The sequence below is a fragment of the Heloderma suspectum genome, chromosome 4, assembly GCF_057233095.1.
Source record: "Heloderma suspectum isolate Gila_16-S chromosome 4, 16-S_ref, whole genome shotgun sequence".
Lineage (NCBI taxonomy): Eukaryota > Metazoa > Chordata > Lepidosauria > Squamata > Helodermatidae > Heloderma > Heloderma suspectum.
Window position 1 is genome coordinate 79,964,039 of NC_139461.1, and position 14,951 is coordinate 79,978,989.

The 14,951-nt window shown below is 43.9% G+C and overlaps 1 protein-coding gene across 5 annotated transcripts in view; it reads left to right on the top strand.

The window, feature by feature from the left end:
* The first annotated feature begins 4,696 nt into the window (after window positions 1-4,696).
* Window positions 4,697-14,951, top strand: part of ROCK1 (Rho associated coiled-coil containing protein kinase 1) — a 129,154-nt gene continuing 118,899 nt past the window's right edge. For all 5 annotated transcript variants that reach the window (XM_084849731.1, XM_084849733.1, XM_084849732.1 and 2 more), the window contains exon 1: window positions 4,697-5,880. In XM_084849731.1, the coding sequence (XP_084705857.1) occupies window positions 5,788-5,880 (93 nt within the window). In that variant the 5' untranslated portion in view covers window positions 4,697-5,787. The remainder of the gene's footprint in view (window positions 5,881-14,951) is intronic.

Here is a 14,951-nt window from a genome sequence, read left to right on the forward strand (position 1 = left end):
AGGATCATGCTTCACAACTTATATAATATTAGAAGAATGATTATGTAGGTACTAGGCATATTTGCCCTCTGAAGTAAATCCCACTGTGACCAATGGGACTTACTTTAAGTAAGTATGTTTAAGGTTGCAGCATAAGGGCTAGAAACATGTTTGTGTTTCTGACGCTGAAATTCTTGTGTGATTTGCAGTCATTTGCTTTACAATCATGGCCCCAATTAACATCTCCTTTTATATAGGCTCATGACCACCACCAAACTGGGAATGGGCAATTAGATATAAACTATCAGAGCCCTTGATGATGACTGGGGGAAGACGATCTTACAAGATTAAGGAGACAGTGCGCTAGATAACTGAGTCACTGAGGAACATGATAACTGGAAATTGTGCTCAAGATTTAAGGCATCAGAAATATCTAACGAGAATGTCTGAAGCATGGCTTAAGAGTGCTTTATGTGATGAAAGGAAATCCCAGGCAGATCCTATCTCATACATTATTTGTTATCAATAAGGAAAACCTTCATTTAAGTGAATCGGGCCTCCAGGAACTGGTGCTGGATGCAGGAAGTACCCATGACAGTATGCACTCCCATTCCTGGAACTGGGGTTATAACTACATGGGGACCGAGAAAAGAGGAACATGACAGTGAACTGGAGACTATATTCTTAAATAAAGATGTTTCCTAACCAGTTTTGGTCTGAACATGTATCAATTTTGTAATGCTTTTTATATGAATAACAACATCTATGGAGCAATGTTCAACTGTTGTACAGCATCACCCTTTTGTTCAAACAAACGTGTCAGCAGCAACATCCATGACTGAGCAGTTTATTCAGAGAGCCATTCAAAACTGCGTGGCAACGTGTGTCCACTTCAGCTGTTGAAGGCTGAAATAATGTTACCTGTAATCATTAGTTTTATGAACCTTGATAATAGCATTAATGCATCTGATGGACAGTATCCACAAAAATGTATGCCAGAATAAATTAGTTAATGTTTAAGGTGCCACAAGACTCTTTATTATTTTAACATCAATGCTGTAAGAAAAGACAGGGTTTGTTAATTAGTTTCCATCTGTCCCTTCTCTAATCTCACCTTCTTCCCCCTCATCTTTGTGTATGCAGCCAGGGGAAAGTGTAGAGGAAGTCTGCTGCATGGCACCTTCTCGATATCTGGCACCATGGAGAGATTCTCCATCTGTCCAATTCACAGGCCACCCTAGAAAGATGACTAATAAAGTATGTGTCCGTGTCCTACTTGGTCTGTTTCAATTTAAAGTGCTGTTTTGCACCTTTACAGCCCCAAGTGGTTTAGGACCAAGGCACTTAAAAGGGCTGTGTTCTCCTTCCATATAATCCTGCCTATCTGCTTAGGTCTTCTGTGAAGGCTCTGCTTCATTGTCAGAAGAGCAGTTAGTGGATAAGTGGAAGAGGGTCTTCTCTGTTGCAGCATCCAGATTACGGAACTCCTCACTATGGGAGGCTTGTTCCCCCACCCCCCGCTTACTGACATTTTGATGCCTAGTAGACAATCTTGTTTTTACCTGTCTTTGAGATTGGTTAACTTTCACCTCTTTATTTGTTTGCTTCATTGACAATTAGTTTTGTTGTTGCTGCTGGCTTTATTTTTATGCAGCTCAATTTCAATTGTTTAATTTTTATTTCAATAGTTACCTGATTTCTATGTTTAACTTTTTGTCATTCGTTAGCTGACTTGTGGGGTACCACTTCACAGGACAGAAAGGTAGGCTATAAATAATGTAATAAATTAAATACCTAAATAAATTCCTAGAAATTCATGTTATAATCTGTGTTCCTTTTGCTATCTGTGCCTTAAAAAGCTAATATGATATCTAGGAATATTTAAAGCAAAAAGCAAAACAGGATCCTTAAACCTAACAGGATGTTCAGACAGCCAGGGAACTTGACTTAAAAAGTATGTACTGCCTTTCTCCCACTTTTGGCACCCTAAAAGGTTAACAAAATATTAGTGAATTATAATGAAAACAGTAATTAAAACCAGAAACACCATTATATGCAACTATATTAAAAAGGCAGCAAAGAAAGGTAACGTAGTGAAAGTGGCAGTTAATAAAACAACATCCAGAAAATCAAATTAAACTACCCATTAAAAGCCCAAGAGAAGACAACAGACTCTGCCTAACTATACCAGGCAGAGTTTGTCTTCTTGCCTGAAAGATAACAGCAAAGGCCCCCAGTGCATTTCCCAGGTACAGTACTATTCTGGGGCAAACCACAGAAAAGCCGCTCCCACTGTTCAATATCTGCGCAACATCTACAGGTAGACAAGGTAGGTGTCATGCCCACTTAGTCTCCAGACAAAGATTTGGAGCCTTCTGAGCCAGATGTCCCCGGGGAACAAGACACTTCAGGGGATCTTGGGGCTGTCCAAAATGGTCCTGGGCCCTCAGGAAGTAGGACTTCAGATCTTCCCCCTCAAAAGGTGGGACACTCTGCTTCTGAGTCAGAGGGAGATGCTGATCAACCACCCAGCCCCCAAGAACACCGGTGCCTGAAGGTTCAGGCTCAGACCATGGCCGGATGAAGAAGTGCCTGCTTGCAGCAAGGCCTTAGGAATAGAACTTTTGCAAGAGGACCTGTAACAAACTGCACCTGAGCCCTGGGTGGGGCTCAGGAAGTTCTGGTAATATAAGCCTTCAGTATCACTCTAGTAATTGCTAGAAACAATATCTTCTAGTAGCTTCAGTGCCTTGTTCCTTGCTCTGTGAACCTTTGTGCTACTGACCTTGGGCTCCTGTTTGCCTCTACTTCTTGGATTGCATATTTTATCCAACTGCTTATCTGTGTTTGGACCCTGGCTGCTCCTCAGTTCTTTCTGTTGGATCTCTCCCTCTTGCCTGGTAACACTGTGCCTTTGACCACTGCCTGTTTACTGATTTGCTTTTGGATTGCCCCTTAGTTTAACCTAATGCTGAGCCTGATCCAGCTATAGCAGGGCAGTAGGTAGCCAGCAATGAGCTCTAATGCTGATCGCAGCTGCCTGGGCAGGTTCCTAGGGTAGTACATGGTCCTTCAGGTAACTGAGTAATGGACTGTTTTGGGTTGTAATGAACATATGAGCTGCATGCAGCCCTTGGGGTGGGGTCTGTCCTACAGTCCACCAAGTTCCCTAGCCTCCCCCTGCCATGCCCTGCCCTGCCCCGCCCCGCCCTACTCCACTCCACTCCACTCCACTCCACCCCCACTGTCAATTTGTAGCTGCCACCAATTTTGCAGGCTGCTGGGGTCCTCCCTGAGGACTCCCTGGAGAGGACACTGCTTTATGGTTGGCTGCCTGAGCACAGCAACTAGAGCAGGGGTGCAGAATCCTAAACTGCATGGGGCCCCAAGCTGGCCCTCTGGAGTTCTCCAGAGAGCCCCACCCCTTTCCCCCAACCACCAATTGTTTGGTAGTTTCCTGGTTTTTGTGCAGTTTTTTCCCCATTCTAAAAGGTTGAAATGCCTCCCCTAAGGCTTAGCTACAGGCAGTAACAACTTTAAGCTAAAATGTGTTGATGTTTTTGGCTCTGCCCTTTGGCCCTGCTTACCACTGGAATGTGGCCCTCGAGTGCGTCTCTGAAATGGAATTCGGCCATCAAGCTGAAAGAGGTTCTGCATTCCTGTGCTAGAACGTCCGCTAGATGACACTCTAGCAGCTGCACTCAGAGGGTCTGCCACAGAGGGTGCAGCTGCTAGAGCGTCCCCTCCTGGTAAATCCCAGGGAGGATCCCTGGCCTACAAAATGGGCAAACCCAGTGGGGTGGAGGGAGGGTGTGTGTCTGTGTACCCTGGAGAGCTGCTGCCAGTGTCAATGATACTGGGCTAGATGGACCAAGGGGCTGACTCAGTATAAGGCAGCTTCCAATGGCTCCATCATACAACACAGTAAATACGTCACGGTGCAATCCTATGAATGTCTACTCAGAAGTGCCACTGAGTTCAAGTGGACCTACTACACAGTAAATGTATAGTGCCCACTAAATATATGTAGGATTGCCACCCAAGGGAACAATTGTATGCATGTTCAGAAAGAAAAACGTTTTTCTTCCTAGCTAAACATGCATAGGATTGTGCCCCAAGTGTGTGAAAACACTATGAGATTGATGAGAGGTAAAGCCACTGCGGGATGTACCGAGCTTCCGTATTTCATCGTAAACCCCAGAATGCGCATGGAACATTTCAACGCGATCACCATCCTTCAGCCGAAGCGCTTGTTTACTAGAGGCTGGCGTGGGTAGGACGTACTCCACCAAGAACGCATTCCGAAGCAACAACCTCAGCCTCTAATCCTCCGTCCACAAACCACCGCTGAGCAGTCTCGGATTGGCACAGCCTCCCTGAAATGCCTACTACACCCGTCGTTTCAGGCGGCGCTCCGGCTTCAAGGGCGTGCGGCTTGTCGCGCTGCAAAACGCCGCCCGCGCCTTCCCGGCCGCTGCTACTCGCAGGCAGCGGCCCTAGCATTACCTCAACGCTCCACGTGCGCCGGCGGGCAGGCCGGCCGGCCGTCACGCTCGCGCTCACTCGAGCGCTAATAGGCGGCGGCGGCGGCGGCGGCACACGGACAGAGGAGAGTCTAGACAGAGCAGCACGGAAGGCGAGCCAGGGGCGCGCGCGCGTGAAGTCGGCCCTCGCTCTCCGCGCCCCCATCCTGAGGCGCATGCGCTCTTCGCTCCGCTCTCCTCAGTCTGTTTGAACAGGAAGGCGGACATATTTGTGTGACTCTGCCCTCCTTGAGTAGCCGCTGAAGCAGCCGTGGCCGCCTGGAGGCCTCACTCTCTTGCCTTCGTGCACGTTTCCTCACCGTCGGGAGGAGGACGGGCGGCGGCGGCGGCGGCGGCGGCGGCTCTTCTCCTCTCCCCTCAGCTGCGGGACGGGGCCGGGTCGCGGAGTGGAGCCCGGCCGAGCCGCAACCAACTTCCCCGACGCTGGGAGCCTGGTGAAGTGCAGGAAGCGCGGCTCCTGTCGGGAAAGAAAGGGCGGGGGAAGAGCAACATAGCGACTGTGACGAGCGGCCGCGGGGACCCGAGGAGAAGGAGAGAGAGGCGAAGCCGGGGCAGAGGGCGGCCGCGGGAAGGAAAGGAGGAAGATGCCTCGGCCGTTACGCGGCCGTTGGTGAAGCCGCGCGTATCCGGAGGGCAAGGCGGAGGCTTGCGCTCTCCCCCGCCCCCCATCTCGGAGAAGCGGGGCCAGGGCGGCCTATGCTGCAGCGGGCACCCTCCCGTCTGCCCCCGCTGCAGCTTGGGCAGGGAGCGACGCCGTGCACTTCCTCGGGCCCGATGGAGGGAGCAGCCCGCTGACGCTCCGCTGAGAAAGTTTCCTGTTTTCATGGTAGGCCTCGCGCTCTCTTTTCTTGCCTTCCCTCGTTTCAAGAAGCTGCTGCTGGGTAGCTGGCACGGAGGAGGAGGAAGAACCGCTACGCTGGCTGCCAGGGCGACTGTCTCGCTGGGGAAAATGTGGCTGCAGAGACACGGGGCCCCTGGCTGGAGACGAGAGAAGACTGGCAGGGCTGTAGCTTCAGCCTAGAGACTCCCAAGTGAAGGGGCAGCGGGAAAGACTACTCCCCCAGGAGGGAGTAGCCCCTCTGTTCCCATTTTCGGCTTTAACTCGCTTTCGCGCGAGGATGTGTGGCGGGGAGAGCATGCAACAGAACCCCAGCGCATCCCCAATCCTCTGAGGAGAGCTAGGAGAACCAGCTCAAGGAGCACCCCCCCTTCTTTGTTTTGTTTTTGCTTTTCTGTGGATTAAGGCGACCATCTCTTCAGCACCATGTCGACAGGAGAAAGCTTTGAGTCTCGGTTTGAAAAAATCGGAATGATGATAAAGGACCCCAAATCTGAAGTGAACTCGGACTGTTTATTGGTAAGTTGCATGGGCTTCTCCTTGATAAACATAAACAGGAGGTTGGGGAGAAGAATTCTTCCTTGTTTCTTTCTTTTAAAAGTCTGCTGACGTTTGCTTCCTTGCATGCTTGATGGAGGGCAATAAGTGAATTCAGGGCGGTGTGCGAGATATATTTTTCCAGGAGGCTGTCGTTCCTACCCCTCATATGTCTTAGGTTATACCGTTTCTTTGCTTTCACTATTTGAAAGGCAGCAGTAGTATTCAGAGGTATTTAGAGTGAATGTGCTGCATCTATAACCCAGGAAATCCTGGTGTGCAAAGACCTGTATCTTCCTTAAAAGGGGAAATGTGACTACTTTGGTTTCCTCTCCCCCCCCCCCCCCGGTTTCTTGAAAATGTGTCAGTAACTTTCACCGTTTGCTCATTTAATGTATTACCTGTGCTGTGCAAAGGACAATTAAGCCGACTTACAGTGCTGAAAGTAAAACAAAACAAAAATGCCACCAAACTTTTTTCATTTACATGTGGGATTATGCAAATGCATTAGTGCAAAACATGATGGAAAACTGGTAGAAATGGTGGTACCAGAATTGTAGACACCACCGACTCCAACAGTCTTCAGATGTTTTTTTTTTAAGGCTGCAGTCCTACACATTTAGCTGGCAGTAAGTCCCATTGAACTCTGTGGGGCTTACTTTTGAGTTGACATGTATAGGATTGTACTGTACAATTATATTTTAGTGTTTTAGTTTCTGAACTAAGCAGATAAATCAAGTGAGTCTCTTCAGTTAGTCGCCAGTTCCTTCTCTAAAGGAGACTGCTTATGTCAGTACTCTCCCTAGAAAGATGCCGTTCTAATTTCTCCATAGTTCACACAACTTTCCTAATAAAGGTTGTTCAGAATTGCTCAGTGGTTAAATCTTGTCTTTAAGACAGTGGTGGGAGATGTGTAGCCCTCCAGATGTTGTTGGTCTACAACTCCCATCAGACCTAGCCAGCATAGCCAATGGTGAAGTATAATGGCAGTTGTAGTCCAACAACTTCTGGGAGGCTACATGTTCCCCATCCCTGCTTTAAGGGCTTGTTAAGCTAAAATGCACCCTTTATCACAGTGCTTCCCAGCAGTAGGTCAGAGACTTATGTGGGAGCATTACATATGTGGGCTGCATGGGAGCCTTATGTATGTGGGTTGCTTGGAGGTCAGTGGTGGGTGTTTGTATAGCTATTTAAAGGACTGAAGTGATTTCAATATTGTTCCTGGCTTGGATCCTGAATAAAGACAGGGTTCTACGACTGAGTCCCTTTGAATAAAGTGTTTGGCAAACCATGCCTTATTCTAAAAGATTGGATTATGTCAAATTTAAGAAGTCAATGGTTGTGGGATCCATTGTATACAAAACTTAAACATCTATAAACTGGATAGAGAGGCAGGTACCTGTAAAGTCATCTGATATTGAAATATAGCTATACAAATAAAAGTGGCACTGTATGCACTAAATATGTCCTGATGTTTGCATAGGAAATTTAACTGTGTTACAAAAGAGTGAAGATTCAGAATTTGAACTTCTTACTAGGCTTATTCACATGACCCTTTCAGTCCATGTCAGCTGCACTTTTGTATTGGTCTAGACTGACATTTAGGTGTCAGTCTAGAGTCTAGACTGACAACTAAATGTCAGTCTAGACCAATACAAAAGAGAGCCAGTGTGGTGTAGTGGCAAGAGTGTTGGACTGGGAGCTGGGAGATCCGGGTTCTAGTCCCCACTCGGCCATGGAAGCTCACTGGGTGACTTTGGGCCAGTCACACACTCTCAGCCCAACCTACCTCACAGGGTTGTTGTTGTGAGGATAAAATGGAGAGGAGGAGGATAATGTAAGCTACCTTGGGTTCCTTGCAAGAGGAATAAAGGCGGGATATAAATGCAGTAATAAATAAATAAGTTGTGTTGCTGTAGCACCTAATAGTGCTAAAATCACTGACTGGGTTTGCATGATGCCTGCAGCCCACAGTGGGTGAAAGTTGTGGCGGGGTCATGTCATATGTGAATGGGGATGGTGTGGATTATGCGAGCATTCAGCAACCCTCAGATAACCCTATAATAACCCCTGGGTTTTCCAAGAGTTGTTTAACCCTCGTATAATCCACGCTGCCCAGGTTTGCTTGATACGACAAGCCATGGCATCTGCCTGCTGTAACTTGCATATTCAAAATGGTGGCTGGCATGTGCTGCAACCCACTGTGGCTTGAATAAGCCACAGTGGGCTGCAGTGATCATATGAACAAGCACAATGTTTGATGTGCTGAGCTTTGGATAGATTTGGATAGATTCAGTTTGAGCACTTGATCATAACTGCAGCTTTTCGAATTAGGAAGTGTAAATAGACCCTTAGACATTGTTTATCCTTTGTTTTGTTCCCATAATGAAAGAAGTTACAGCTACAGATTGTATAAATGTAGGAATCTCAAGGCCGTCATGGCAAGGTATGAAACACCAACATGTCGTAAATGTGTACATGTAATAATCATAGAACTGAAGGCCACAGTGTAAAGCATGTTATAGAGCCAACTGGTCCTTATCCATATTTTGTGGTCAGTTCATGAAGTGTGTTTAGTGATTGTAGACCACAGACTTAGTTGCCATACTTGACAAACTAGGATTTATAATCATGCAAAACATTTATTAGGAAGTTCGGTGAGATAGTGGACCAGATATCTCAATTTTCTCCCCTGTCTGTACCTTTATTTTCCCTCTTTTAAAAATAAGGGTTCTGATAATTAGTTGCGGATAAAACTCCAGAAGCCTTCAGCCATGTGGAAGCCTTTCTATAAATGGGTGGGAAAGGGAGATTTGCGGTCTGTCTCATCAACTTTGAAGCTGCTAAACAGTTGGGGGTTATTGCAACTGTTCTTTGTGAAGATATTTTTTCTTTCTATAGCAGAAAGTATAATTAGAAATATGACAATTGGAATGCATCTATTGGAACATATGGTTTACAAAAGGATTCGTCTCTAAAATTTACTTACATTTTATTGAAACAGATACAAGTACATCAGATGGATTGAAAATAGTATGGGAATATGATTTTGGGATAACAATAGAGCAAGATGTATGGGATGGGTGACTCAATCAAGAAAACTATATCAACAGTCTTTAGTGAGAATTCTTTAAAATTGTTACACTGATGGTATATTATGCTGGTGTGTCTGGCAAATAACATGAAACATAAATAAAACAAAACACTGGAGAAACCGTTATCAGCAAGGTTTATATATTCATATGTGACGGTCATGTCCTGTTGTGTAATGGTTTTGGAACATGATATTTTCAGAAATGGGAAACTATACATCAAACTATATAGGTCACAGTGGCTCTAACACTATGGGAAGAACAAAATGCAAATGAGATATCTAAGGGATGGGATTCATGCTGATGGCAGCTCATAGGGTAATAGCTAAAAGTTGGAAAACTGCAGAACTTTTAACACTGAAGTCTTGGTACATGGATCTGTGGCAAATAGCCATGGCAGAAAAATTGACGTATCAACTTAAATTAACTAAAGGCAAAGTTAAAATATCTTATTTTTATACAATATGACATAATTTTATTTCATATAAGAATTAGTGACATATGCAAGAACATCTGTCAAAGCCTTTCCTCAGATTATGGAAAAGAGACTAAATATAATTGGCTATTATGAAGAATAAAGAACATCTCCAAGTAGTCAATGGATTCCATCCATATTTTTGCTTGCAAAGTAAAGGGGGAAAATATGTTAAATGTGCTACTCTATCAACATCTAGACTTAAACTCAGTGTAATTTTCTTTTTGTTTGTTTGTATGTGTGTCTTTGTATCTGGGAAATTAATGCATATATATATATATATATATACACACATATAAATTACACTAAGGCTTTACATATTCTCATAATCCATCGTTGCCTGTTGGCTGTCCATATGATAGATGGACAAATTAATATACTTATATATTAAGTATATCCACTACATGCATCTGGCTAAATGCAAAGGAGTGTTCGCATGGCAGCATCAGCTGTCCATATTAAATACTTTGTGCATTAGACTGATGCTTGTGGTAGAAGCACTGAAACCTTACTCCACTCTATGTGGATTGCCTTCATATGAAAGCGTTTTCTAGCATTAACCATAGACTATTAGCAATATATAAACCAGACCTTACAAGTTTATGGCAATGCTGATTTCCTGGTTGGATAAATGCTAGATCTGAACCAGCCAGGGTAGGGGTTTCATCGAACACGTTAATCTAAAAATGGTTAGAGAAGCAGTCATGTTTATTCCTCAACATGGAAAATCAGGTGTACCAAATCTCTTGGAGCAAATGCCATGTTAGCTGCTTGCTCATTCATATCTGTTCAGGAATATTTATTATTTATTTATTTATTGTTTGGTTATTCGAAGCATTTATATCCTGCTCTTCAGTCAGAAGACTGCCAGAGTGGCTTTCAGCAATCACAATCTGAAGTCCCCGCCTTTAGGCTCAAAATCTAAAAAGACACAAGGAAAGGGATTGGGAGGGAGGGACAGGGGAAGCATGATGGTGATGCTTGATTCAGTTGCTCAGAAGATGGATGGGACTTGGAATATATCAGTTGAACTCTGGAATGCACTGCATCCATGGTCTATCTGGCCTGTTCTTTGCTGGCTGGTTCCTCTTTTCTTTTCTCTCTTCTGCAGTTTCTTTTATTTTGAGTTCAAGCCTAATCTGTTTGTTCTCCCATCCCCTTAGGGAAAGGTGTTTCCTTAGATGCCCTTCTGGTGGTAGTTGGGGGAGGGAGGTACCACCACTGGGAGCTAGATGATGGCAGCTCACCAAGCTGTTTCTGCTTCTTCTCCCATTTCCTCAGGGGAATATATTCATATGTATACGTATCCAAGAATTTATATAATCTAGTAATACAGGTCTGGGATCTTAAGCGAAGAAACCTGTGGGCTTCATGTAGCCCTAGGTGCACCTTGTGAGGTTAATAGTGTCTCTCTGGAATTCTAAGTTTTATTTTTGTCTTCGGTGGTACTTAATCTTATGGCTATACTGAGTGGTTTGAACATATAATGGTAAAAACCATATTTATAAAATGTATTATATTACCATTATTAACAATACTTCTATACTGCTTAATATATTAAAATCTCTAAGGGGTAGGCATCTTGGTACCCCCTGGATATTTTAGGTTACTACTCCCAGGGCTAGTGTCAAGGGTAGTCATGCTCAGGAATTTGCCAAGGGCCTACACACCAGCTGGGGCCCACTGGCAAGAGCTTCATTGAGTTTCCCCTCCTTTTCACCATTGTAACCTGCTTGTTCACTGGCAACCATGGTGGTGAGAAGGAGGGGCAGTGGATACCAGTGCCTACTTGCTTACTGGATCTCTGCTTGTCAAGCAAGCAGGTGGTAGCAGTTGTGAGAGAGGAGGAGCAATAGTAGTTGGTGACGATGGTGGTGAGAAGGTAGACGCACTGAGGGAAGGGGCCATTGAGGGTGTCTTGCCCAAGGGCCATGAAAAAAACCTGGAGCCAGCATTGCCTACTCCCATCCTCTCTGACTATTGGCCGTGGTGGCCAGTGCCTTCATTTTATTAAAGCAATAATTAGATATGTATCCAGTGGTGGAGATGGAGCTGTAGGCTGCTGTCTCTAGGCTTGTTGTTGTTCAGTCATTAAGTCGTGTCCGACTCTTCGTGACCCCATGGACCATAGCACGCCAGGCCTTCCTGTCCTCCACTCTCTCCCGGAGTTTGCTCAAGTCCATATTCATTGCATCGGTGATGCTATCTAGCCATCTCATCCTCTGCCGTCCCCTTCTCCTTTCGCCTTCAATCTTTCATCAGGGTCTTTTCCAAAGAGTTTTCTCTTCGCATTAGGTGGCCAAAATATTTGAGCTTCAGCTTCAGTATCTGTCCTTCCAATGAGCACTCAGGGTTGATTTCCTTTAGGATGGACTGATTTGACCTCTTTGCAGTCCAGGGGACTCGTAAGAGTCTTCTCCAGCACCACAGTTGGAAAGCATCAATTCTTTGGCGCTCAGCCTTCCTTATAGTCCAGCTCTCACAGCCATACATTACTACTGGGAAAACCATAGCTTCGATTAGACAGACCTTTGTCGGCAAGGTGATGTCTCTGCTTCTTACTGGGCTGTCTAGGTTTGCCATAGCTTTCCTCCCAAGGAGCAAGCGTCTTTTAATTTCATGGCTACAGTCACCGCCTGCGGTGATCTTAGAGCCCAAGAAAATAAAATCTGTTACTGCTTCCATTTCTTCCCCTTCTATATGCCAGGAAGTGATGGGACCAGATGCCATGATCTTCGTTTTTTTAATGTTGAGTTTCAAACCAGCTTTTGCACTCTCCACTTTCACCCTCAACAAGAAGCTCTTTAGATCCTCTTCGCTTTCTGCCATTAGGGTGGTATTGTCGGTGTATCTGAGGTTGTTGATAATTCTCCCAGCAGTCTTAATTCCGACCTGTGATTCATCCAAACCAGCATTTCTCATGATGTACTCTGCATATAAGTTAAATAAGCAGGGTGACAATATGCAGCCTTGTCGTACTCCTTTCCCAATTTTGAACCAGTCGGTTGTTCCATGTCTGGTTCTTACTGTTGCTTCTTGGCCCTCGTACAGGTTTCTCAGGAGACAGGTAAGGTGGTCTGGTACTCCCATCTCTTTAAGAATTTGCCACAGTTTGTTGAGATCAACACAATCAAAGCTTTAGCGTAGTCAGTGAAGCAGAAATAGATGTTTTTCTGGAATTCTCTTGCTTTCTCCGTGATCCAGCGAATGTCTATGATCCAGCGAATTCTAGGCTACCTAAATATATTTTGCTGGTTAGGAAAATAGGGGTGGGGGACTTGGAAATGGAAGCCATCAATAATGTAGCAAATAAAAGGAAGCATTTATTATTTGGGTTAAATACATTATATAAAAAATTCTTATTTAGAATTGCCATGTGGGAACAGAAGAAATTAAATCTTGTAGAAAAGAATCTTATATACCTAGAATGAAATTAAGGAGTAATGATACTTTCAGATGCTCAGTTACAGCATATCATACTATTGACTGGAATTCTTGTGCTGTGCTGCTTTATTTTTATTTTGTAACATTTCATATTTTTTCTCTTTTTGTAAGCCACCCTAGGAATACCAATTTGGACACTGAAGGGTACAACATAAATTTTAGAAATATTTAAGGGTTGTTTTATCATTGTACATGGTAAGTGTTGTCATAACTGCTGATAGATTAAATTAAGTCATCCTTATTTATTATTTTGTTCTACCCCAGTGCACAATACAGCATTTTAAAATAGTAGCCTAAGTTTATCAACTAGAATCTGAAAAATCCATAACTACTTATTCTGAACTTTCATGTTCAGCTTCAATAGGTCTAGAAAATGGAAAGTTTACCAAAATTTAAACAAGCTTCTCAACTCATTTCAGGTTACTTTGTTCCTTGATTTTGTATATACATTTTCAAAGATTCAATACTTTCTTTGATGCCGAAGATGGAGGAATACAAGTCATGTGAGAAGAAAGAGGAGTTGGTGGCTGTGTTGTATAAAGACCTTGAAAAAATGTTGCAGCAGCAGTATGCTTTATGAACTTCCAGATTGCACTTTTGTGCCAAATCTCTAAAAATGTTCTGTATTCTGCAACACTTGAAAGTAGTTTGTTAACGTCAACATCTAAGTGTTACTAAAAGATGTGGGGTGGAAAACGTTCTGGAATATTTTCTACTGCTATATTTTTCTGTGGAAAGCTTTCCACTATTAGTAATGTGTTTCATAACATTAATTAGTAACATAACGAATACGAATCAAATTTGGCAACTAGAATGGATACAACACTAGTCAAGTCTAAAATCAAAGCTGTAATTAATTTTTTTATGGCAACTATCCCTAGGATGTGCACATATTTATGCACACAGTTTCTCAGGCATGCTGAAATTAGTACATTAACAGTTTTAGTGCTCTCATTTTTTCCTAGCATCTATGTAATGTAAGAGAAGTGTATTACTGAGAGATCATGTCTTAATATATTTTTAAGTATTCCAATAAAAATAATTTCCAAGCAAAGCTTTGAATTTGTTTGAATATAATACTTAAGCTACACTAAGGCTGCAATTCTGTGGTCCCTGTGAGGGTGCCCCAGGGCCACAGGATGTTCAGGGTCTCCACTTCTGAGGGCAGAGAAAGAGAAGTACAATCTTGGAGGAAAAGATCTAACCTCACAAAGCCTCTCCCAGCTGCTGTGGAAATTTGTGTGGCTCTTGTCACTGTTAGTGGAGGCAAAATGGTGACGTTCGGTGACATGTCTGGGGCAGATCAGGGGCAGTGTTGGATCTGCAGCATCTATAGCCTTACCATTCCCCCCAACATGCCTCTGGAATTTTGGGATGCATAGGCCAACTCTGGAGTTGGTGCATATCATTTCCCTCCCATTGCTTGCAATGGGAGGGAAATTGTAACAGTAAAGCAGGGGAGAAGCTTGAAAGGGTTGGTGGGGTGAGGAAGATTCTAATATTTCAGGCCATGGTGACACATGCCTTATTTAGATCTAGCCTGGATTATTGCAGTACATTCTGCATGAGGCTTTGAAGATTGGTCCAGAATGCAGCAGCAAGAATGCTGGAAGGTGCTTGTTTGTATGATTATATTACTCATGTCCTTCAAGGGCTGAACTGCTTACCAGTGTTTCTGGGCAGAATTCAAAGTGTTTATGACATTTAAATACCTAAATATCTTAGATCCAGGTTATCTTAGGAATTACCTCCTTCCATAATAGCTTGTCTTGTGCCCTAAGATCTGAAGGAGGACCCCTTCTCTATGATCCAGTGATGGTGGATGCATAGCTAATGGAGACAACAGGAAGGGCCTTCTCTGTGGCCACACCTAAACTATAGAACTCATTTCCCTGGAAGGCTCATTTGGCTTCCTCTCTTAGTGTTTTGTCATATAGGAAAAACCTTCCTGTTTATGTGGGCTTTTGTTTTATTGTATAAATGTTTATCGTCAATGTCTTTTTTATTTCCTGTACCTTCCTGTTTTTTTGTATTGTAGTGTA